Here is a 22421-nt window from a genome sequence, read left to right on the forward strand (position 1 = left end):
ACTTCCTGGCACTGGGGGTGCTCCTGCTGCCCAGGAAGGGGGGAAAAAGAGTGGGAGAGCAATAGTGGTAGGGGATTCTATAGTAAGGGGAACAGATAGGCGTTTCTGTGGCCGTAGACGTGAATCCAGGATGGTTTGTTGCCTCCCTGGTGCCAGGGTCAAGGATGTCACTGAGCGGCTGCAGGGCATTCTGGAGGGGGAGGGAGAACAGCCAGTGGTCGTGGTCCACATTGGTACCAACGACATAGGTAAAAAGAGGGATGAGGTCCTGCAGCAAGAATTTAGGGAGCTAGGTGAAGGATTAAGGAGCAGGACCTCAAAGGTTGTAATCTCTGGATTACTCCCGGTGCCACGTGCTAGTAAGTATAGGAATAGGAAGATAGAACAGATGAATGCGTGGCTAAAGGGATGGTGCAGGGGGGAGGGCTTTAGTTTCCTGGATCACTGGGTCTGCTTCTGGGAAAGGTGGGACTTGTACAAGTCGGACGGTTTACACCTGAACCAGAGGGGAACCAATATCCTTGCGGGGAGGTTTGCTAGCACTGCTGGGGGGGGGGGTTTAAACTAACTTGGCAGGGGGTTGGGGTACAGAGTGGAGCTATAGTAGGGGGTGATTTACGGCCAAATACAGAGGGAAAAACAAGTCAGCTGGGAAGGCAGAGCAAATATGTGAAGGCAAAAGAGAATATGGCAGGGCTGGAAGGCATTTATTTTAATGCAAGGAGTCTTGCAAATAAGGTGGATGAACTGAAGTTGTTGTTGAACACATGGGAGTACGATATTGTTGCTATCACGGAGACATGGTTGAGGGAGGGTCAGGACTGGCAGCTCAATATTCCGGGGTATAGAATCTTCAGGCGAGACAGAGGGGGGTGTAAAAGGGGAGGGGGTGTTGCAATATTAATTAAGGAGTCAATTACTGCTGTAAGGAGGGATGATATATTAGCGGGTTCCTCTAATGAGGCCATATGGGTAGAACTTAAAAACAAAAAGGGGGCAAGCACTTTGCTGGGAGTGTACTATAGGCCCCCAAACAGTCAGGGGGAGATAGAGGAACAGATATGTAGGCAAATCTCAGAGAAGTGCGAAATTAATAGGGTAATAATAGTGGGGGATTTCAACTTCCCCAATATAAACTGGGACAGTCAGAGTGTGAAAGGCTTAGAGGGTGCAGAATTCTTAAAGTGCATCCAGGAGAGCTTTTTGAGCCAACATGTAGAAAGTTCTACAAGAGAGGGGGCGGTACTGGACCTAATTCTGGGGAATGCAGCCGGGCAAGTGGTGGAAGTGTCAGTAGGAGAGCATTTTGGCGACAGTGACCATAATTCGGTGAGATTTAAGGTGGTCATGGAAAAAGACAAAGACGGCCCGGAAATAAGGGTTCTAAATTGGGGGAAGGCCGATTTTAATAAGATAAGGCAGGATCTGGCCAAAGTGGACTGGGAGCAGCTGCTTACAGGAAAATCCACATCAAAACAGTGGGAGACTTTCAGAAGGGAAATAGAGAGAGTACAACGCCAACATGTTCCTGTAAAGGTCAAGGGTGGGACCAACAAGCAAAGGGAACCTTGGATGACAAGGGATATACAAAAATGCATTAGAAATAAAAGGGGGGCTTTTGGCAGTTACAAAAGACTAAAGACAGAAGAAGCCCTAGAGGAGTATAAAAAGTGCAGGGGCATACTTAAAAAAGAAATTAGGAGGGCGAGGAGGGGCCATGAAATAACACTGGCGAGCAAAATAAAGGAAAATCCTAAGATGTTTTATAAGTATATTAAGGGCAAGAGGATAACCAGGGAAAGGGTAGGGCCCATTAGGGACCAAAGTGGCAATCTGTGTGTAGAGCCAGAGGATGTAGGCGGGGTTTTAAATGAATTTTTTGCATCTGTGTTCACTATGGAGAAAGACGATGCAGACATCGAAATCGGGCAAGGGGACTGTGACATACTTGAACATATTAGCATCGAGAGGGAGGAGGTGCTAGCGGTTTTAGCGGGCCAAAAAGTGGATAAATCCCCAGGCCCGGACGAGATGTATCCCAGGCTGCTGTGGGAGGCAAGGGAGGAGATTGCAGGGGCTCTGACACAAATTTTCAGAACCTCTCTGGCCACAGGGGATGTACCAGAGGACTGGAGAACAGCTAACGTAGTACCATTATTCAAGAAGGGTAGCAGGGATAAACCAGGGAATTACAGGCCAGTGAGTCTAACATCTGTGGTGGGGAAATTATTGGAAAAAATTCTGAGGGACAAAATTAATCTCCACTTGGAGAGGCAAGGATTAATTGGGGATAGTCAGCATGGCTTTGTCAAGGGTAAATCATGTCTAACAAATCTGATCGAATTTTTCGAGGGGGTGACTAGTGGGGTGGATGAGGGAAATGCTGTGGATGTGGTTTACATGGACTTCAGTAAAGCTTTTGACAAAGTCCCGCATAGGAGACTGGTCAAGAAGGTAAGAGCCCATGGGATCCAGGGTGCCTTGGCGCGTTGGATCCTAAACTGGCTGAGTGGCAGGAGGCAGAGGGTGATGGTCGAAGGTTGCTTTTGTGACTGGAAGCCTGTGTCCAGTGGGGTACCTCGGGGATCGGTGCTGGGTCCCTTATTGTTTGTGATCTACATAAATGATTTGGATGAAAATGTAAAAGGTATGATCAGTAAGTTTGCGGATGACACGAAAATTGGTGGGGTGGTAAATTGTGAGGAGGAAAGCCTCAGGCTACAGGACGATATAAACGGGTTGGTCAGATGGGCGAAAAAGTGGCAAATGGAATTTAACCCTGAAAAGTGCGAGGTGATGCATTTTGGACGGACAAATAAGGCAAGGGAATACACAATGAGTGGTAGGACCCTAGGAAGTACAGAGGGTCAGAGGGACCTTGGTGTACATGTACATAGATCCCTGAAGGCAGCGGAGCAGGTAGATAAGGTGGTTAAAAAGGCATATGGGATACTTGCCTTCATTAGCCGAGGCATAGAATATAAGAGCAGGGAGGTTATGATGGAGCTGTACAAAACGCTGGTGAGGCCACAGCTGGAGTACTGTGTGCAGTTCTGGTCGCCTCACTATAGGAAGGATGTGATTGCTTTGGAGAGGGTGCAGAGAAGATTCACCAGGATGTTACCTGGGATGGAGCGCCTCAGCTATGAAGAGAGGCTGGACAGGCTGGAGTTGTTTTCCTTGGAGCAGAGAAGGCTGAGGGGGGACCTGATTGAGGTGTACAAAATAATGAGGGGCATAGATAGGGTAGATAAAGAGGAACTTTTCCCCTTAGTGGGGGGGTCAATAACAAGGGGGCATAGATTCAGGGTAAGGGGCAAGAGATTTAGAGGGGATTTGAGGAGGAACTTTTTCACCCAGAGGGTGGTTGGAATGTGGAACTCAATGCCTGAAAGGGTGGTGGAGGCAGGAACCCTCACAACATTCAAGAAGCATTTGGATGAGCACTTGAAATGCCATTGCATACAAGGCTATGGACCAAATGCTGGAAAATGGGATTAGACTGGACAGGGATGGATGGGCGGCGCAGACACGATGGGCCGAAGGGCCTCTTTCTGTGCTGTAAAACTCTGCTGTAAAACTCTGACTCTATGACTGCTGATCCAAGGACAAAATATGCAGGCAATGCGGAAAGATGGGACACATTGCACGAGTTTGCAGGTCTGGGAAGAAGACCAGCGACAACAAAAAGGCTACTAAGGGAACCGTACAAGAAAGTACAAAAGATGACGGACAGTAGTTCCAAAGACCAGATGAGCGATAGTGAATCCGGGAACAGGAGAATAAGCTGTCTCAAACTTCACAATGTAATTGCAAAAGAGGATCACCGAACCATTTGGGTCACCCTCACGATAGCAGGGTCCCAAGTTAAAATGGAATTGGATACAGGATCAGCGCTAACCGTCATGAATCGACGAGACTACAAGCGGCTATTCTCTCTCATACCCTTGAGAGAGACATCCATCGTCTTGACGACGTATACGGGGCAAAAAGTATACCCCAGAGGAAAAATAAGGGTGCCTGTCTAATACAACGGCAAGAAAATACGTAAATTGTATCTCTACATACTGCAAAATGGTGGACCACCGTTATTGGGATGTGAATGGATCAGGAAGATAAACTTAGATTGGCACTCCATTCATGCAATGACGGTGGACGGTAAAAAAGATGACGACGTCACTCCTGGACGATTGTCAACAATCTAAGCTAACGCCAAAGAGGTATTTCAACAAGAACTGGGCACTCTTAAAGGCGTAACCGCCTCGATAAAAATAGAAGAGAATGCAATTCCCAAGTTTTTCAAAGCAAGACCCGGTACCATATGCAATTCGCCCAGCCGTCGAGGCAGAGCTGCAGAATCTGGAGAAGGCAGGCGTGTTGTCTAAGGTCGACTGGAGCGAGTGGGCGACACCCATCGTTCCTGTCATGAAGAAAACGTTAAGCAATAAGTGAGGAGCCAAGGAAGGTTCGCATCTGTGGGGTTTTCAAGGTGACGGTGAACCCAGTCCTTCACACAGTACAATATCCTCTTCCAAGGATAGAAGACATCTTCGCCTCACTGTCTGGAGGGAAGCGTTTTACAAAAATTGACCTAGCACAAGCATATTTGCAGATGGAGGTTGAAGAGTCCTCTAGGAAGTATCTCACGATAAACACTCACAAAGGTCTTTACCAGTATCATCGATTGGTATTCGGAGTAGCATTGGCTCCGGCGATATGGCAAAGAGCGATGGAACAAGTCCTGCAAGGGATTCCGGGGACTCAGTGTTACTTGGACGACATCCTTGTAACAGGTGAAGATGACAGTGAACACCTTAACAACCTAGAACAGGTGCTCACTAGACTACGGGAACATGGGCTGCGAGCCAACCGCCCCAAGTGCGAATTTTTTAAGAAACAGATATCTTATTGTGGCCACGTGATTGATGAAGAGGGGTTACATAAGTCCCCTGACAAAATTGAAGCGGTTGTTAAGGCCCCAGCGCCTGAAAATGTGTCGCAACTGAGGTCATTCCTCGGATTGGTGAATTACTACCATAAGTTTTTGCCGAATCTGTCGACAATCCTGCACCCACTGAACGCCCTGCTACGAACGGGAGTAGCATGGAAATGGAGCAATGACTGTAAGCGGGCCTTTCAGAAGAGTAAGGACTTAATCATGTCAAGGGAAATATTGGCTCACTACAACCCAGCACTGCCAATCAGGCTGGCGTGTGATGCGTCTCCCTACGGCATTGGGGCGGTACTGTCACATAAATTCCTTGATGGTTTAGAGAGGCCGATAGCTTTTGCGTCACGCTCGTTAACTTCTGCCGAGCGTAACTACGCCCAGATTGACAGAGAGGCCCTCAGCCTAGTGTGGGGGGTGAAGAAGTTCAATCACTACCTGCACGGTCAAAAATTTACTCTACTAACCGATCATCAACCTCTTGTCTCCATTTTCAACCCTCAGAAGGGCGTACCGATAATGACAGCGCAACGGCTGCAGAGGTGGTCCCTTTTCCTAGGGGCACACCAATATGACATCGAATACAAAGGAACTAAACAGCATGGGAATGCTGATGGATTGTCACGCCTACCGTTGCCGACGGTGGAAGAAGAAGACCTTGCAGTGGATCCAATGGAGTTATTCCACTCGACCATAGTCGAATGTCTCCCTGTGACGAGTGCAAACATAGAAAAGGAAACACGGAATGACCTGACGCTGTCACGGGTCTATGATTTAACGGTGAAGGGATGGCCAGCACATGGCGAACCACTGCTGCCAGCATTCTCGCCGAGAAGAGAACAGCTGTCAGTGTGCAGAGGAACCTTGATGTGTGGATCCAGAGTAGTAATTCCACCCAAATTGAGCACTCTATCCTTCAATGAGCTTCATGAGGGTCATCTGGGAGGGGTAAAAATGAAGAACTTAGCCAGAGTGTTTGTGTGGTGGCCGGGAATCGATAGAGAAATCGAAGAGATGACCAAGAGCTGTGCAGGATGCCAGAAGGTCCAAAACGCCCCACCACAAGCTCCTCTACATCCATGGGAGTGGCCCTCATCTCCATGGCAAAGGGTGCACATTGATTTTGCTGGTCCCTTCATGGACTCGATGTTTTTAATTGCGGTGGATGCACATTCAAAGTGGCCAGAGGTAATAAAAATGTCCTCAACCACCACAGAAAAAACTATCACAGTTTTACGAACCATATTCGCCAGGAATGGGCTGCCTGAACAGATTTGCTCTGACAATGGACCACAGTTTGTGTCTGAAGAGTTCCGGAGGTTCTTAAAGAACAATGGTGTTAAGCATTACACATCTGCCCCATATCATCCAGCCACTAATGGATTGGCCGAGAGGTTTGTCCAAACATTCAAGAAGGCTATCAAGGCAATGTGTAATGAAGATATACCCCTACAACACAAGGTGGACAACTTCTTCTTTGCCTACCGGAATGCGACACATGCGGTTACCAACCAAACTCCAGCCATGATGTTCTTCAATCGAAGACTACGATGCCGCTTGGATTTGGTTAAGCCAAACGTCTGAAGAGATGTGGAGAACAGACAGTTTCAGAATATGAATGAAAGGCCGACCAGGAGTTTTAAGATAGGTCAACCAGTTTTGGCCCGGGACTACCGCACTGAGAAATGGTAGCCAGGAACGATTTGTACACGACAAGGACCTCTCATGTATACCGTGGACGTTGGGGAGAGCATTGTAAGATGCCATGCTGACCAGATTCTAGAGTCACTGGAAAACGTCAACTCCACACCACGATCTGATACACCTGGCAATGAAATCGACGTACCAATTGCAGCTACCGCAGAATCGGTGATATTGGAAGCAGAGGAACCAAACAACGACATTGATCCCGACTCAACCTTGCCAGAAGAACCTGATACCCCAAAGAGGCGTTATCCAGACAGAATCAGGAAGCCTCCTCAAAGACTGAACTTAATTGCTTAAACTTAACTAAGTGCATCAGGTTGCTAGATACATATCAACAACACCAAAGACTACGAGTTGAACTTATATGAAGTAGGCTTTTATTGACTAAGAACTGGAGCATGCCTCTGCTAGTGGATCCATCCTAAGAGCTCCCGGGGGAAGGGTGGTGAGTCACCTTTATACCTGGGCTTAGGGGTGGAGCCAGGGGCGGAGACATGCCCGGACTTGTACAGAGTTAACAGTGGTTTACCACATTCACCCCTCGTTTAAAAAAGAGTCCGGCGGGGTGAAGTGTTTCAAAAGTTCGTATACGAAAGTCTCTCCGGGGGTCTTGTCTGCCGTAATGATCTTCGTGGTGCCGGTTGCGGCGGTTCTTTGCCCGCGGCCGCTTCTCGCGTGGGACAGAGCACTGGCGTGTCATCCTCTTGGGGTAGGGATGGCACCGGCATGTCGTCAGTTCGTGGTTGACACCCCGGTGGTGCGTCGTGGGTAGTGGTGGTGGGTGGAGGTAGTGGATGGTGATCGATGGTGTTTCGGGTGGTACCTGAGGGTGCGAGGTCTCAAATTGAGACTGTGTCCTCCCGCCCGTCAGGATACGCCACGTAGGCGTACTGTGGGTTGGCGTGGAGGAGGTGAACCTTTTCGACCAGGGGGTCCGTCTTATGGCTCCTCACGTGTTTCCTGAGCAGGACGGGTCCCGGAGACGTCAGCCATGGCGGTAGTGATGTCCCCGAGGTGGATTTCCTGGGGAAGACGAACATCTTCTCGTGAGGGGTGGCGTTTGTGGCAGTACAGAGCAGTGATCGTATGGAGTGGAGCGCATCGGGGAGGACATCTTGCCAGCGGGAGATTGGGAGGCCCTTGGATTTTAGGGCGAGCATGGCGGTCTTCCACACCGTTGCGTTCTCCCTCTCTACCTGTCCGTTACCCCGGGGGTTGTAGCTGGTAGTCCTGCTCGTGGCTATGCCCTTCTCGAGCAGGTACTGGCGCAGCTCGTCGCTCATGAACGACGAGCCCCTGTCGCTGTGGATGTAATTGGGGAAGCCAAATATGGCGAACAGGTCGTGGAGGCACCTGATGACTGTGGCGCTGGTCATGTCCGGGCAGGGGATGGCGAAGGGGAAACGGGAGTACTCGTCAATAATATTGAGGAAGTACGTGTTGCGGTCAGAGGAGGGAAGGGGCCCCTTGAAATCGACGCTGAGACGTTCGAAGGGGCGGGTGGCTTTAATCAGGTGTGCCCTGTCTGGCCTATAAAAATGCGGTTTGCATTCGGCGCAGACCTGGCAGTTCCTGGTCATGGTCCTGACCTCCTCGATCGAGTAAGGCAGGTTGCGAGCTTTAATAAAATGGAAGAACCTGGTGACCCCCGGGTGGCAGAGATCATTGTGGAGGGTCCGTAACCGATCGACTTGTACGTTGGCACATGTCCCGCGGGATAGGGCGTCTGGGGGCTCATTAAGTTTCCCGGGCCGGTATAAGATATCGTAGTTGTAGGTGGATAACTCGATCCTCCACCGCAATATCTTATCATTTTTGATTTTCCCCTTTGTTGTTAAACATAAATGCTACTGACCGTTGGTCAGTGAGCAGGGTGAAACGTTTACCGGCCAGGTAATGCCTCCAGTGCCGTACAGCCTCCACTATCGCCTGGGCCTCCTCGACTGAGGAGTATCGAATTTCGGGGCCCTGGAGGGTCCGTGAAAAGAAGGCCACGGGTCTCCCCGCCTGGTTAAGGGCTGCGGCTAGGGCGAAGTCGGATGCATCGCTCTCCACTTGGAAAGGGATGGACTCATCCACTGCGTGCATTGTGGCCTTCGCAATGCCCTCTTTTATGAGGGTGAAGGCCGCACGGGCCTCTGCCGTCAGGGGGAAGGAGGTTGACTTGATGAGGGGCCGGGCTTTGTCCGCATAGTTGGGCACCCACTGGGCGTAGTAAGAGAAGAACCCTAGGCATCTCTTCAGGGCTTTTAGGCAGTGGGGGAGGGGTAGTTCCAGGAGGGGGCGCATTGGGTCGGGGCCGATGACTCCGTTTTCCACCACGCAGCCAAGAATAGCGAGGCGCATGGTGCGGAACATACATTTTTCTCTGTTGTATGTCAGATTCAGCCGTTGGGCCGTACGGAGGAATTTTTCTAGGTTGGCGTCGTGGTCCTGCCGGTCATGGCCGCAGATGGTGATGTTGCCTAGATAGGGGAAGGTGGCCTGCAGCGCGTTCTGGTCAACCATCCGGTCCATCTCCCTTTGGAAGACCGAGACCCCGTTGGTGACGCCGAAGGGGACTCGGAGGAAGTGGTAGAGGCGACTGTCAGCCTCGAAGGCCGTGTACTGGCGGTCCTTGGGCCTGATGGGGAGCTGGTGGTATGCCGACTTCAGATCAATCGTCGAGAATACCCGGTATTGTGCTATCTGGTTGACCATGTCAGATATGCGGGGAAGTGGGTATGCGTCTAATTGTGTGTATCGATTGATCGTCTGGCTGTAATCAATAACCAGGCGCTGTTTTTCGCCGGTCTTTACTACCACCACTTGGGCTCGCCATGGGCTGGTGCTGCCCTCGATAATCCCTTCCCTCAGGAGTCTTTCTACTTCTGATTTAATAAAGCTCCTATCCCCGGCACTGTACCGCCTGCTTTTAGTAGCAATTGGCTTGCAGTCTTTGGCGAGGTTAGCGAACAACGGGGGGGGGTTTGACCTTCAGGGTGGACAGGCTGCATACTTTGCGCGGCGCCGTGTTTAAATTCTGCCGGCTGCAGACTGTAAGTGGGGGCAGGGGCCCGCCATATGCCATCGTGACGCTCTCCAGATGGCACTGGAAGTCTAATCCTAGCAGTACGGGAGCGCAGAGCTGTGGCAGGACGAGGAATTTAAAATCTCTACTCCACGCCGTTCACTGTCAGAGTCGCTACACAGTAGCCGCCGACGTCCGCCGTATGGGACTTTGAGGCCATAAAGACCTGGTGGCGTGTGTGCATAACCGATAGGGAGTAGCGTCGCACCGTGTCGGGGTGGATGAAGCTCTCCGTGCTTCCGCAGTCGAAAAGGCAATTTGTGGCATGGCCATTTACCTTTACGTTCATCATGGACCTGGCTAGTTGATGGGGCCTAGATTGGTCCAGGGTGATGGAGGCCATCGTCGAGGTCGGTGGGTCGCTGTAGTATTCGCCCTCGCCGGGGGCCTGGTCCCGAAATGGTGTCCAAGATGGCGGCTCCCTCGCGGCTGGTGGTGCCCAAAATGGCGGCCCGCACGGCTCACACGTGGTTGGTGGGGTCCAAAATGGCGGCCTGCACGGTTCACACGCGGCGCTGCTGGAATTGGGGGTCGATTTCGCCTTGCACACTCTCGCGTAGTGGCCTTGCCGCATTTGGAGCAGGTCGCGTCCTTTGCTGGGCATTGCTGTCAGGGGTGCTTGACCTGGCCGCAGAAGTAGCATTTCTGGCCTCTGGTCATTGCAGCTGTAGTTGTGCTGCTGGCGGCTTGTGGCCTTACCGGGTCCCAAGATGGCTGCTCCCGTGACATCCACGTGGCCATCCGGTCAGGGGGGTAGGCGTCCATGTTCTGGAGGGCCACGTCTAACGAGTTAGCGAGGGCCACCGTCTTCTGCAGGTCGGGCCCCTTCTGTTCCAGCAGCCTCTGCCGAGTATAGTTGGACCTGATGCCGGCTACGTAGGCGTCTCGGATCAGGTCTTCCGTGCATTCCTTGGCCGTCACCGCTTTGCAATTACAGGCCCGGCCGAGGACTCTGTGCCAGTAAATATTCGGCGCCCGATTCCCCGGGGCGCTGTTTTCGGGTAGCCAGGAGGTGTCTGGCGTAGACCTCGTTAACAGGCCTCGCGTATTGTTCCTTTAGCGTCGCGATGGCGGCCGCGTAAGTTGTGGCGTCTCGGATGATCGAGTAGACTCGGTGGCTCACCCGTGAGTTCAAGACGAGCCGTTTCGCGTCATCTGTAGTGACGGAGGCCTCCAGGAAGGCTTCGAAACAGCTCAGCCAGTGTTCAAAGTTATTGGCTGCATCTGCTGCTTGAGGATCCAGGTCTAAACGTTCCGGCTTCAAGATTTGCTCCATGCTGAAAATTTAGTCAATAAAATTGATGCACTATCAACAACACCAAAGACTACGAGTTGCACTTATATGAAGTAGGCTTTTATTGACTAAGAACTGGAGCATGCCTCTGCTAGTGGATCCATCCTAAGAGCTCTCGGGGGAAGGGTGGTGAGTCACCTTTATACCCGGGCTCAGGGGTGGAGACATGCCCAGACTTGTACAGAGTTAACAGTGGTTTACCACACAACCGTAATTGTGATTGTAATTAGTTATCATTTAGTTGTTAAATGAATGTTATGTACTGTTTATCTAAAAGGGGAGGAATTGTTGTGTATGTACCTTTAAGAGAATAACTGGTCTCAGACTGCAGTACCGGCAGTGACCACCCCTGTATAAAAGGTGCTAGTAAGCCTCTGTAGTTTCAGTTTCCCGATTGACTCCTTTCAGTAAAGACTTGTTTTGTTCAACTCCTGCTGTCCGTGTCTCAATCATAAACGGACATAATACTGCCAAGTTAGGTCGTTGTTAAGTAAGCACCGCCTCCGGGTCAGTCAGAGAGCACTTTCTCACCTTTTTGAGTCAAAAGATTGTGGGTTCGAGCTCCATAATCCAGGCCCACACTCCCCGGTGCTAGTACTGAGGGAGCGCTGCACTGTCGGAGGTAGATGTATATACTCTAGGACTCGAGCACCATAATCCAGGCCCACACTCCCCGGTGCTAGTACTGAGGGAGCGCTGCACTGTTGGAGGTAGATGTATATACTCTAGGACTCGAGCCCCATAATCCAGGCCCACACTCGCCAGTACTGAGGGAGCGCTGCACTGTCGGAGGTAGATGTATATACTCCAGGACTCGAGCTCCATAATCCAGGCCCACACTCCCCGGTGCCAGTACTGAGGGAGCGCTGCACTGTCGGAGGTAGATGTATATACTCTAGGGCTCGAGCCCCATAATCCAGGCCCACACTCCCCGGTGCCAGTACTGAGGGAGTGCTGCACTGTCGGAGGTAGATATATATACTCTAGGACTCGAGCTCCATAATCCAGGCCCACACTCCCCGGTGCCAGTACTGAGGGAGTGCTGCACTGTCGGAGGTGCTGTCTTTCGAATGAGCTTGAACTGAGGCCCCGTCTGCCCTTCGCATGTGGAGGGGGGGCAGGGTTAGCGCAGACAGTACTTAACGCTCCTGCCTTGGGTACTGTGTCGAGTTGTGCGGCCCCCTTGATTCCCTTAACCCGTTGCCACCAGTGACATTCCATTTCCACCCCCACAGGTATCGCAAAATGAAGGAGCGACTGGGGCTGACTGAGATCCGGAAGCAAGCCAATCGCATGTGCTTCGGAGAGGTGAGGACGGCTGGCTCGTTGGGGGATCAGGGGACGGGTTTGTGACGGGGAATAATCTTCCCCGATCACGTGTTGTGACGCTAACCGATCGCCCACGGCATTGCTCATTCTATATTAGGGATATTGTGAATCCTGTGGTCAGCTAGAGGCTAATTGCTCTTTGGGAACATTGTAAATGGTCAGCTAGAGGCTAATTGCTCTTTGGGAACATTGTAAATGGTCAGCTAGAGGCTAATTGCTCTTTGGGAACATTGTAAATGGTCAGCTAGAGGCTAATTGCTCTTTGGGAACATTGTAAATGGTCAGCTAGAGACTAATTGCTCTTTGGGAACATTGTAAATGGTCAGCTAGAGGCTAATTGCTCTCTGGGAACATTGTACAGGAAACTTTGTGATATCCGGCACCGACGGGACCGAGCTGATGCCGTCCCATCAAAACTGCCGGACAAACCAGCGCTAATGTTGAAACATACGGAGCTTGAGCTCCGTATCTGGCAACGAACCCTAACAGCTTCTAAACAGTCGGCCGTACCTTGCAAGCGTCTCTATAGCTTAGCAACAGCTTCAGCGAGACCTTGCAGAGCCTGACTGGTGGAAAAAAAGCAAAGAGAAGAAAAAAAACCTAACGAAACAGCTCCTGATTTTTGCCGGTGGATCGAGCATTCCGGACAGTTAACCTCCGGATAAACCAAAGTTTCCTGTAAATGGTCAGCTAGAGACTAATTGCTCTTGGAGATATTGTGCACACTAATTCGAGGTTATTTTCTGTTGGTCTATCGATTTTCAAATGGAGATAATGGTGTCCCCTTGGTGTTGGCGGGGGGGGGGGTCCCTACTCCCTCCGCGAAGGGTCAGGAGGTTCCCACTCCCTCCGCTAAGGGTAAGGAGGTTGCGGGTTCGAGTCCGGGAGTGTCTGCCTGGATTACAGGCTCATGTCCCAGAGTGGGAGGAGTATGGGGAAACCCCCTTGAGATGTGATGGTGGGGGCAAGAGACTGTAGGAGGGATTGGGTGAGCGAGGGAGGGCGGAAGTAGAACCAGAATGGTATCAGGGACTTCAGTGATGTGGAGAGACTGGAGAAGCTGGGATTGTTCTCCTTAGAACAGAGAAGGTTAAGGGGAGATTGACCAGAATGGGACCAGGGATGAGGGACTTCAGTGATGTGGAGAGACTGGAGAAGCTGGGGTTGTTCTCCTTAGAGCAGAGAAGGTTAAGGGGAGATTGACCAGAATGGGACCAGGAATGAGGGACTTCAGTGATGTGGAGAGACTGGAGAAGCTGGGATTGTTCTCCTTAGAGCAGAGAAGGTTAAGGGGAGATTGACCAGAATGGGACCAGGGATGAGGGACTTCAGTGATGTGGAGAGACTGGAGAAGCTGGGGTTGTTCTCCTTAGAGCAGAGAAGGTTAAGGGGAGATTGACCAGAATGGGACCAGGAATGAGGGACTTCAGTGATGTGGAGAGACTGGAGAAGCTGGGATTGTTCTCCTTAGAGCAGAGAAGGTTAAGGGGAGATTGACCAGAATGGTACCGGGGATGAGGGACTTCAGTGATGTGGAGAGACTGGAGAAGCTGTGGTTGTTCTCCTTGGAGCAGAGAAGGTTAAGGGGGAGATTGACCAGAATGGGACCAGGGATGAGGGACTTCAGTGATGTGGAGAGACTCGAGAAGCTGGGATTGTTCTCCTTGGAGCAGAGAAGGTTAAGGGGAGATTGACCAGAATGGTAATAGGGATGAGGGACCTCAGTGATGTGGAGAGACTGGAGAAGCTGGGATTGTTCTCCTTGGAGCAGAGAAGGTTAAGGGGAGATTGACCAGAATGGTAATAGGGATGAGGGACCTCAGTGATGTGGAGAGACTGGAGAAGCTGGGATTGTTCTCCTTGGAGCAGAGAAGGTTAAGGGGAGATTGACCAGAATGGTAATAGGGATGAGGGACCTCAGTGATGTGGAGAGACTGGAGAAGCTGGGATTGTTCTCCTTGGAGCAGAGAAGGTTAAGGGGAGATTGACCAGAATGGTACCCGGGATGAGGGACTTCAGTGATGTGGAGAGACTGGAGAAGCTGGGATTGTTCTCCTTAGAGCAGAGAAGGTTAAGGGGAGATTTAATCGAGGTGTTCAAAATCACGAAGGGTTTTGATGGAGTAAATAAGGAGAAACTGTTTCCAGTGGCAGGAGGGTCGGTAACCAGAGGACACAGATTGAAGATAATCGGCTAAAGAACCAGAGGGGAGATGAGGAGAATGTTTTTCCGCAGCGAGTTGTTGTGATCTGGAACGCGCTGCCTGAAAGGGCGGTGGAAGCAGATTCAATAGTAACTTTCAAAAGGGAATTGGAGAAATACTTGAAGGGGAAAATTTGCAGGGCTGAGGGGGAAGAGCGAGGGGGAGTGGATGGGCCGAATGGCCTCCGTTTGTGCTGTTTCCCACGTTACAACAGTGACCACACTCCAAAAGTACTTCATTGGCTGTAAAGTGCTTTGGGACGTCTGGTGGCCGTGAAAGGCACAATAGAAATGCAAGTCTTTTTTTTACTATTCACCTGAGTGATGTATCGGGGCGATATCTTTCTCTGAAGGGGTTGGGGAAGGAGGGGGGGCCAACAATCCCCGCCCCCCCCCCCCCCCCCGCCGCGCTAACCGGGACTGTTTCTACCGACAGATTGAAGAGGACGCCTATCAGGAAGACCTTGGATTCAGCCTGGGGACGCTGGGGAAATCTGGTAGCGGGAGAGTGCGGGCTGCACAGGCCAACGAGGCAACGAAGGCCCGGATCTCCAAATCACTACAGGTAGGGACGGGGGACCCGGAGCCATCCAGGACTCCTCTCCTGGGATCGGTGCGGTCATCCTCCTGTTCAAATCCCTCCATGGCCCTCGGCCCCTCCCTATCTCTGTAACCTCCTCCAGCCCTACAATTCTCATCCTCCTGTTCAAATCCCTCCATGGCCCTCGGCCCCTCCCTATCTCTGTAACCTCCTCCAGCCCTACAATTCTCATCCTCCTCTTCAAATCCCTCCATGGCCCTCGCACCCTCCCTATCTCTGTAACCTCCTCCAGCCCTACAATTCTCCTCATCCTCTTCAAATCCCTCCATGGCCCCTCGCCCCCTCCCTATCTCTGTAACCTCCTCCAGCCCCTACAATTCCCATCCTCCTCTTCAAATCCCTGCATGGCCCCTCGCCCCCTCCCTATCTCTGTAACCTCCTCCAGCCCTACAATTCTCATCCTCCTGTTCAAATCCCTCCATGGCCCCTCGCCCCCCTCCCTACCTCTGTAACCTCCTCCAGCCCTACAATTCTCATCCTCCTGTTCAAATCCCTCCATGGCCCCTCGCCCCCCTCCCTACCTCTGTAACCCCCTCCAGCCCCTACAATTCTCATCCTCCTGTTCAAATCCCTCCATGGCCCCTCGCCCCCTCCCTATCTCTGTAACCTCCTCCAGCCCAACAATTCTCATCCTCCTGTTCAAATCCCTCCATGGCCCCTCGCCCCCTCCCTATCTCTGTAACCTCCTCCAGCCCCTACAATTCTCATCCTCCTGTTCAAATCCCTCCATGGCCCTCGGCCCCTCTCTATCTCTGTAACCTCCTCCAGCCCCTACAATTCTCATCCTCCTGTTCAAATCCCTCCATGGCCCCTCGCCCCCTCCCTATCTCTGTAACCTCCTCCAGTCCCTACAACCCTCTGCGATCTCTGCGCTCCTCCAATTCTGGCCTCTTGAGCATCCCCGATTTCCATCGCTCCACCTTTGGCGGCCGTGCCTTCAGCTGCCTGGGGCCCTGAGCTCTGGAATTCCCTCCCTAAACCCCTCCGCCTCTCTCTCTTCCTTTAAGACGCTCCTTAAAACCGACCTCACCTGACCTAACATCGCCTTCTGTGGCTCGGTGTCAAATTTTGTTTGATAATCGCTCCTGTGAAGCGCCTTGGGAGCTTTCACGACTTCGGACTAGGCTCTATTCCATTCTCCCAGTTTCTCCGTCTCCGCCGTATCTGCTCCGACGATGCCACCTTCCACACCAGTGCTTCCAACATGTCTTCCTTTTTCCGCAACCGAGGATTCCCCTCTACCGTGCTTGACACGGCCCTCGACCGTGTCAGTTCTATCTCCCGCACTTCTGCCCTCACCCCTGCCCCTCCCTCCCAGAACCACGATAGGGTTCCCCTTGTCCTCACCTTTCACCCCACCAGCCTCCACATTCAACGGATCATCCTCCGGCATTTCCGCTACCTCCAAAGTGATCCCACCACCAAACGTATCTTCCCCTCCCCTCCCCTTTCAGCATTCCGCAGGGACCGCTCTCTCCGAGACACCCTAGTCCACTCCTCAATCACCCCCAACAGCCCTTCTCCTTCACATGGCACCTTCCCGTGCAAGCGCAGGAGATGTAACACCTGCCCCTATACCTCCTCCCCCCTTCCCACTGTTCAGGGCCCCAAACACCCCTTCCAGGTGAAACAGCGATTTACTTGTACTTCTTGCAATCTAGTATACTGTATTCACTGCTCACGATGCGGTCTCCTCTACATTGGGGAGACCAAACGCAGATTGGGTGACCGCTTTGCGGAACACCTCCGTTCAGTCCGTAAGGGTGACCCCGAGCTTCCGGTCGCCTGTCACTTTAATTCACCGCTCCATTCCCACTCGGACCTCACCGTCCTTGGCCTCTTGTATTGTTCAACGGAAGCTCAACGTAAACTCGAGGAACAGCACCTCATCTTCCGATTAGGCACCCTGCAGCCTTCCGGGCTCAATATCGAGTTCAACAATTTCAGATCATAACCTCGGCCCCTATTACATTTTTTCTTGTAATTTTTCCACTCCTTTTCCCCCCCCCCCCCCTTTCCTTTTGTTTCGCTCTCACACCTGGCAGCTATCTCTTGCCCTGCCAGTACACTTCACACCTAATCTCAGCCTATTACCATCTCGTCTGGCTTCGAATACCTTTTATTGTATCTTTTACTCCTTTTGTTTCTTTCACTTCTTTTGTCCGGTCGCAGCCCTGCCTTCGATCTAATTTCTTTTCTTTCCAGTTTTGAAGAAGGGTTTCGACCCGAAACGTCAACTCAAATTTCTCTCCACGGATGTTGCCTGACCTGCTGAGTTTTTCCAGCATTTTCTGTTGTTATTTCGGATTTCCAACATCCGCAGTATTTTGCTATCGTCTCAATAAACTGGAGGTGTTAGTGCATCAACCGCAAGAAAGGAATGGTCCAACAACAACACCAAAGACTACGAGTTGAACTTATACGAAGTAGGCTTTTATTGACTAAGAACTGGAGCATGCCTCTGCTAGTGGATCCATCCTAAGAGCTCTCGGGGGGAAGGGTGGTGAGTCACCTTTATACCCGGGCTTAGGGGTGGAGCCAGGGGCGGAGACATGCCCGGACCTGTACAGAGTTAACAGTGGTTTACCACACAGACATGTACAGAGTTAACAGTGGTTTACCACAGCGGTTTAAACAGATTCGACCTCTTTGACCAAGCTTTTGGTCACCTGTCTGTCCTAATATCATCTTGTGTGTCTCGGTGTCGAATTATGTCTGATTTACGCTGTCGTGAGGCAGCTTGGGATGTTTTACTGTGTTAAAGGCGGGGTATAAATGTGATTTTTCGGGGGGGGGGGGGGGGGATTATTGAGAACACACTGGTTTTGGAACTGACTGTGGAGGAGGGGGTCGGGGGGGGGAAAAGAGAGCCAGAGTTAGACTCTCCACATTCCTTGCTGTAGCTGGTTTTCTGTCATCGCTGCTGACTGTTCTAATTTGTCTCTCTTCTTCCAACCAGCGCACGCTCCAGAAGCAAAGCATGGTGTACGGAGGGAAATCGACCATCCGAGACCGCTCCTCCGGAACCGCGTCCAGCGTCGCCTTCACGCCCCTTCAGGTAAGCTGTGGAATCTGGGAACGTGTGGGGTGTGTGCTCGTCATTGACCCCTGGATTAGAGAGAGAGGGGATATCAGCCAGGGTTCCTGCTCCTGATCACTGCCCAGTGACCCCTGGTTAGTGAGAGGGGAAATCAGCCAGGGTTCCTGCTCCTGATCACTGCCCAGTGACCCCTGGTTAGTGAGAGAGGGGATATCAGCCAGGGTTCCTGCTCCTGATCACTGCCCAGTGACCCCTGGTTAGTGAGAGAGGGGATATCAGCCAGGGTTCCTGCTCCTGATCACTGTCCAATGACCCCTGGGTTAGAGAGAGGGGGAAATCAGCCAGGGTTCCTGCTCCTGATCACTGTCCAGTGACCCCTGGGTTAGAGAGAGGGGATATCAGCCAGGGTTCCTGCTCCTGATCACTGGCCAGTGACCCCTGGGTTAGAGAGAGAGGAAATCAGCCAGGGTTCCTGCTCCTGATCACTGTCCAGTGACCCCTGGGTTAGAGAGAGGGGAAATTAGCCAGGGTTCCTGCTCCTGATCACTGCCCAGTGACCCCTGGGTTAGAGAGAGGGGGAAATCAGCCAGGGTTCCTGCTCCTGATCACTGTCCAGTGACCCCTGGGTTAGAGAGAGAGGGGAAATCAGCCAGGGTTCCTGCTCCTGATCACTGCCCAGTGAGCCCTGGGTTAGAGAGAGAGAGGGGAAATCAGCCAGGGTTCCTGCTCCTGATCACTGTCCAGTGACCCCTGGGTTAGAGAGAGGGGGAATCAGCCAGGGTTCCTGCTCCTGATCACTGTCCAGTGACCCCTGGGTTAGAGAGAGAGGGGAAATCAGCCAGGGTTCCTGCTCCTGATCACTGCCCAGTGACCCCTGGGTTAGAGAGAGAGGGAAATCAGCCAGGGTTCCTGCTCCTGATCACTGTCCAGTGACCCCTGGGTTAGAGAGAGGGGGAATCAGCCAGGGTTCCTGCTCCTGATCACTGCCTAGTGACCCCTGGGTTAGAGAGAGGGGAGAGCTGGTACCTCCGTCCTCCATGATCTGCTTTAGGGGAGTGATGCCTGCAGCAGTAGAATGACCCTCTGTGCCCCCCTCCTCCTCCCCCAGGGCCTGGAGATCGTTAACCCACAGGCAGCGGAGAAGAAGGTGGCGGAGGCCAATCAGAAATACTTCTCCAACATGGCCGAATTTGTGAAGGTGAAGCGGGAGAAAGAGGAGAAGCTGAGACTCTTCTGAGGGGGCCGTGTTGGCCGGAGCGTGGCTCTCGGGCGGGACAGGAGTCTCTCCGCCGAGCGCCTGGACCAGCGACGGTGGGGGGGCGGTGTCGATGCAGTGACGGGACCATCTCTCCCTCCTCCACAGTGCTGCACGTTCTGCTTTACTTTGGTCCACCCCCCCACACCAAGGCGTTTATTTTTAAATTATTTCATTCCTCTGCTTCTCTCCCTGCGATTTTATATATTTAAAAAAGAACAGAATAAAACTTTTTTTTTTTGCTCCAGGTTGTTTGTGTGCCTGCATTTTATTGAACCCTGTCCGGCTCGTGTCTGGTAATTCATTGTAGCCTCTCACACACTCTCACACACCATTCAGCTCTTTCCTGATTGCTGCATTCTATCAGCGAATGAGAGAGAACAGAGGGATCGCCACACTGTCAGAGGGGCAGTACTGAGGGAGCGCCGCAATGTCGGAGGGGCAGTACTGAGGGAGCGTCGCACTGTCGGAGGGGCAGTACTGAGGGAGCGCCGCACTGTCGGAGGGGCAGTACTGAGGGAGCGCCGCACTGTCGGAGGGGCAGTACTGAGGGAGCGCCGCACTGTCGGAGGGGCAGTACTGAGGGAGTGCCGTCTTTCGGAAGAGACATTCGACCGAGGCCCCGTCTGCCCGCTCGGACCTAAAAGATCCAACGGCGACTATTGGAAGAAGTGTTGGGGGAATTCTGCCCAATATTTATCTCTCTATCAAAATCACTAAAACAGACTATCTGGTCATTTTCAAATTGTTGTTCGTGGGAGCTTGCTGTGCTCAAATTGGCTGCCGTGTTTCCTACATTACAACAGTGACTACACTTCAAAAAAAGTACTTCATTGGCTGCGAAGAGCTTTGGGATGTCCTGAGGTGGTAAAAGGTGCTGGAGAGATGCAAGTCTTTTTAAGTGGGGGAAGCTCTTTGCAAAGGGAGCTAGCATGGTCAGGATGGGCCTAATGGCCTCTCTTTGTGCTGTATTAATGGGCTTAATTGGAATTAGTTTGTTGCAGTAGGATGTGTCGAATGGCCTCCAATCTGTGTTGTCTCATTTTGTGCATTGCCTTAATTGGAGATAGGTGATTGCTATGGGGGGGGCTAGCGTGGTCCGGATGGGTTGAATGGCCACCCTGTGTGCTGTGTCAATGGGATAAATTGGAGATGGTTCTTTGCGAATGGATGGGCTGAATTAGTTGATGTGCTGGGATTAATTTCAGATATTTCTTTGCAAAGGGCTAGCATGCTCAAGATGGGCGGAACAGCCGCCCCTCTCTGGGATCAATCGGAGATAGGCGATTGCAATGGGGGGGGGGGGGCTAGCACGGTCAGGATGGGCAGAGTGGACTTCCCTCTGTGAATGGGATCAATCGGAGACAGTGAATTGCTGAGTGCTAGCACGGTCAGGGTGGGCAGAGTGGCCTCCCCTCACTGTGAATGGTATCAATCGGAGACTGAATTGCAAAGGGCTAGCATGGTCAGGATGGGCTGAGTGGCCTCCCCTCTATCTGAATGGGATCAATCAGAGACAGTGAATTGCAGAGGGCTAGCACGGTCAGGATGGGCAGAGCAGCCTCCCCTCTGCAAGGGATTAATTAGAGACACTGAATTGCAATGGGCTAGCATGGTGAGGATGGGCAGAGTGGCCTCCCCGCCTGTGTAAATGGGATTAATTGGAGACCGTAAATTGCAATGGGCTAGCACGGTGGCGCTGGGCTGAGTGGCCTCCCCTCTCTGTGAATGCGATCAATCGGAGACAGTGAATTGCAGAGGGCTAGCACGGTGAGGATGGGCAGAGTAGCCTCCGCTCAGTGTGAAGGGGATTAATTGGAGACTGTAAATTGCAATGGGCTAGCACCGTGAGGATGGGCTGAGTGGCCTCCCCTCAGTGTGAATGGGATTAATTGGAGACCGTAAATTGCAATGTTCTAGCACCGTGAGGATGGGCAGAATGGCCTCCCCTCCTGTGTGAATGGGATTAATTGGAGACCGTAAATTGCAAAGGGCTAGCACGGTGAGGATGGGCAGAATGGCCTCCCCCTCTGTGTGAATGGGATTAATTGGAGACAGCAAATTGCAATGGGTTAGCACGGTCAGGATGGGCTGAGTGGCCTCCCCTCTCTGTGAATGGGATTAATTGGAGACAGCAAATTGCAATGGGCTAGCATGGTGAGGATGGGCAGAGTGGCCTCCCCTCAGTGTGAATGTGACCAATCAGAGACAGTGAATTGCAGAGGGCTAGCACGGTGAAGATGGGCGGAGTGGCCTCCCCTCAGTGTGAATGGGATTAATTGGAGACCGTGAATTGCAATGGGCTAGCACGGTCAGGATGGGCTGAGTGGCCTCCCCTCAGTGTGAATGGAATTAATTGGAGACCGTAAATTGCAATGGGCTAGCACGGTGAGGATTGGCTGAGTGGCCTCCCCTCTGTGTGAATGGGATTAATTGGAGACCGTAAATTGCAATGGGCTAGCACGGTCAGGATGGGCTGAGTGGCCTCCCCTCTGTGTGAATGGGATTAATTGGAGACCGTAAATTGCAATGGGCTAGCACGGTGGCGCTGGGCTGAGTGGCCTCCCCTCTCTGTGAATGTGATCAATCGGAGACAGTGAATTGCAGAGGGCTAGCACGGTGAGGATGGGCAGAGTAGCCTCCGCTCAGTGTGAAGGGGATTAATTGGAGACAGCAAATTGCAATGGGCTAGCACCGTGAGGATGGGCTGAGTGGCCTCCCCCTCTGTGTGAATGGGATTAATTGGAGACCGTAAATTGCAATGGGCTAGCACGGTGAGGATGGGCAGAATGGCCTCCCCCTCTGTGTGAATGGGATTAATTGGAGACAGCAAATTGCAATGGGCTAGCATGGTCAGGATGGGCTGAGTGGCCTCCCCTCTCTGTGAAGGGGATTAATTGGAGACAGCAAATTGCAATGGGCTAGCATGGTGAGGATGGGCAGAGTGGCCTCCCCTCAGTGTGAATGGGATTAAT

The 22421-nt window shown here is 52.0% G+C and overlaps 1 protein-coding gene across 1 annotated transcript in view; it reads left to right on the forward strand.

The window, feature by feature from the left end:
• Positions 1-19694, forward strand: part of prpf31 (PRP31 pre-mRNA processing factor 31 homolog (yeast)) — a 47253-nt gene extending 27559 nt beyond the window's left edge. The window contains exons 11-14 of the mRNA XM_085979541.1: positions 12255-12327; positions 14987-15115; positions 18111-18209; positions 19300-19694. Coding sequence (XP_085835667.1) covers positions 12255-12327; positions 14987-15115; positions 18111-18209; positions 19300-19428 — 430 coding nt within the window. The 3' untranslated portion in view covers positions 19429-19694. The remainder of the gene's footprint in view (positions 1-12254; positions 12328-14986; positions 15116-18110; positions 18210-19299) is intronic.
• Positions 19695-22421: the final 2727 nt, after the last annotated feature.

Source organism: Somniosus microcephalus, unplaced genomic scaffold (genome assembly GCF_052327205.1).
Source record: "Somniosus microcephalus isolate GS21.2 unplaced genomic scaffold, FLI_Smic_1.0 unresolved_chr9, whole genome shotgun sequence".
NCBI classification, from domain to species: Eukaryota; Metazoa; Chordata; class Chondrichthyes; order Squaliformes; family Somniosidae; genus Somniosus; species Somniosus microcephalus.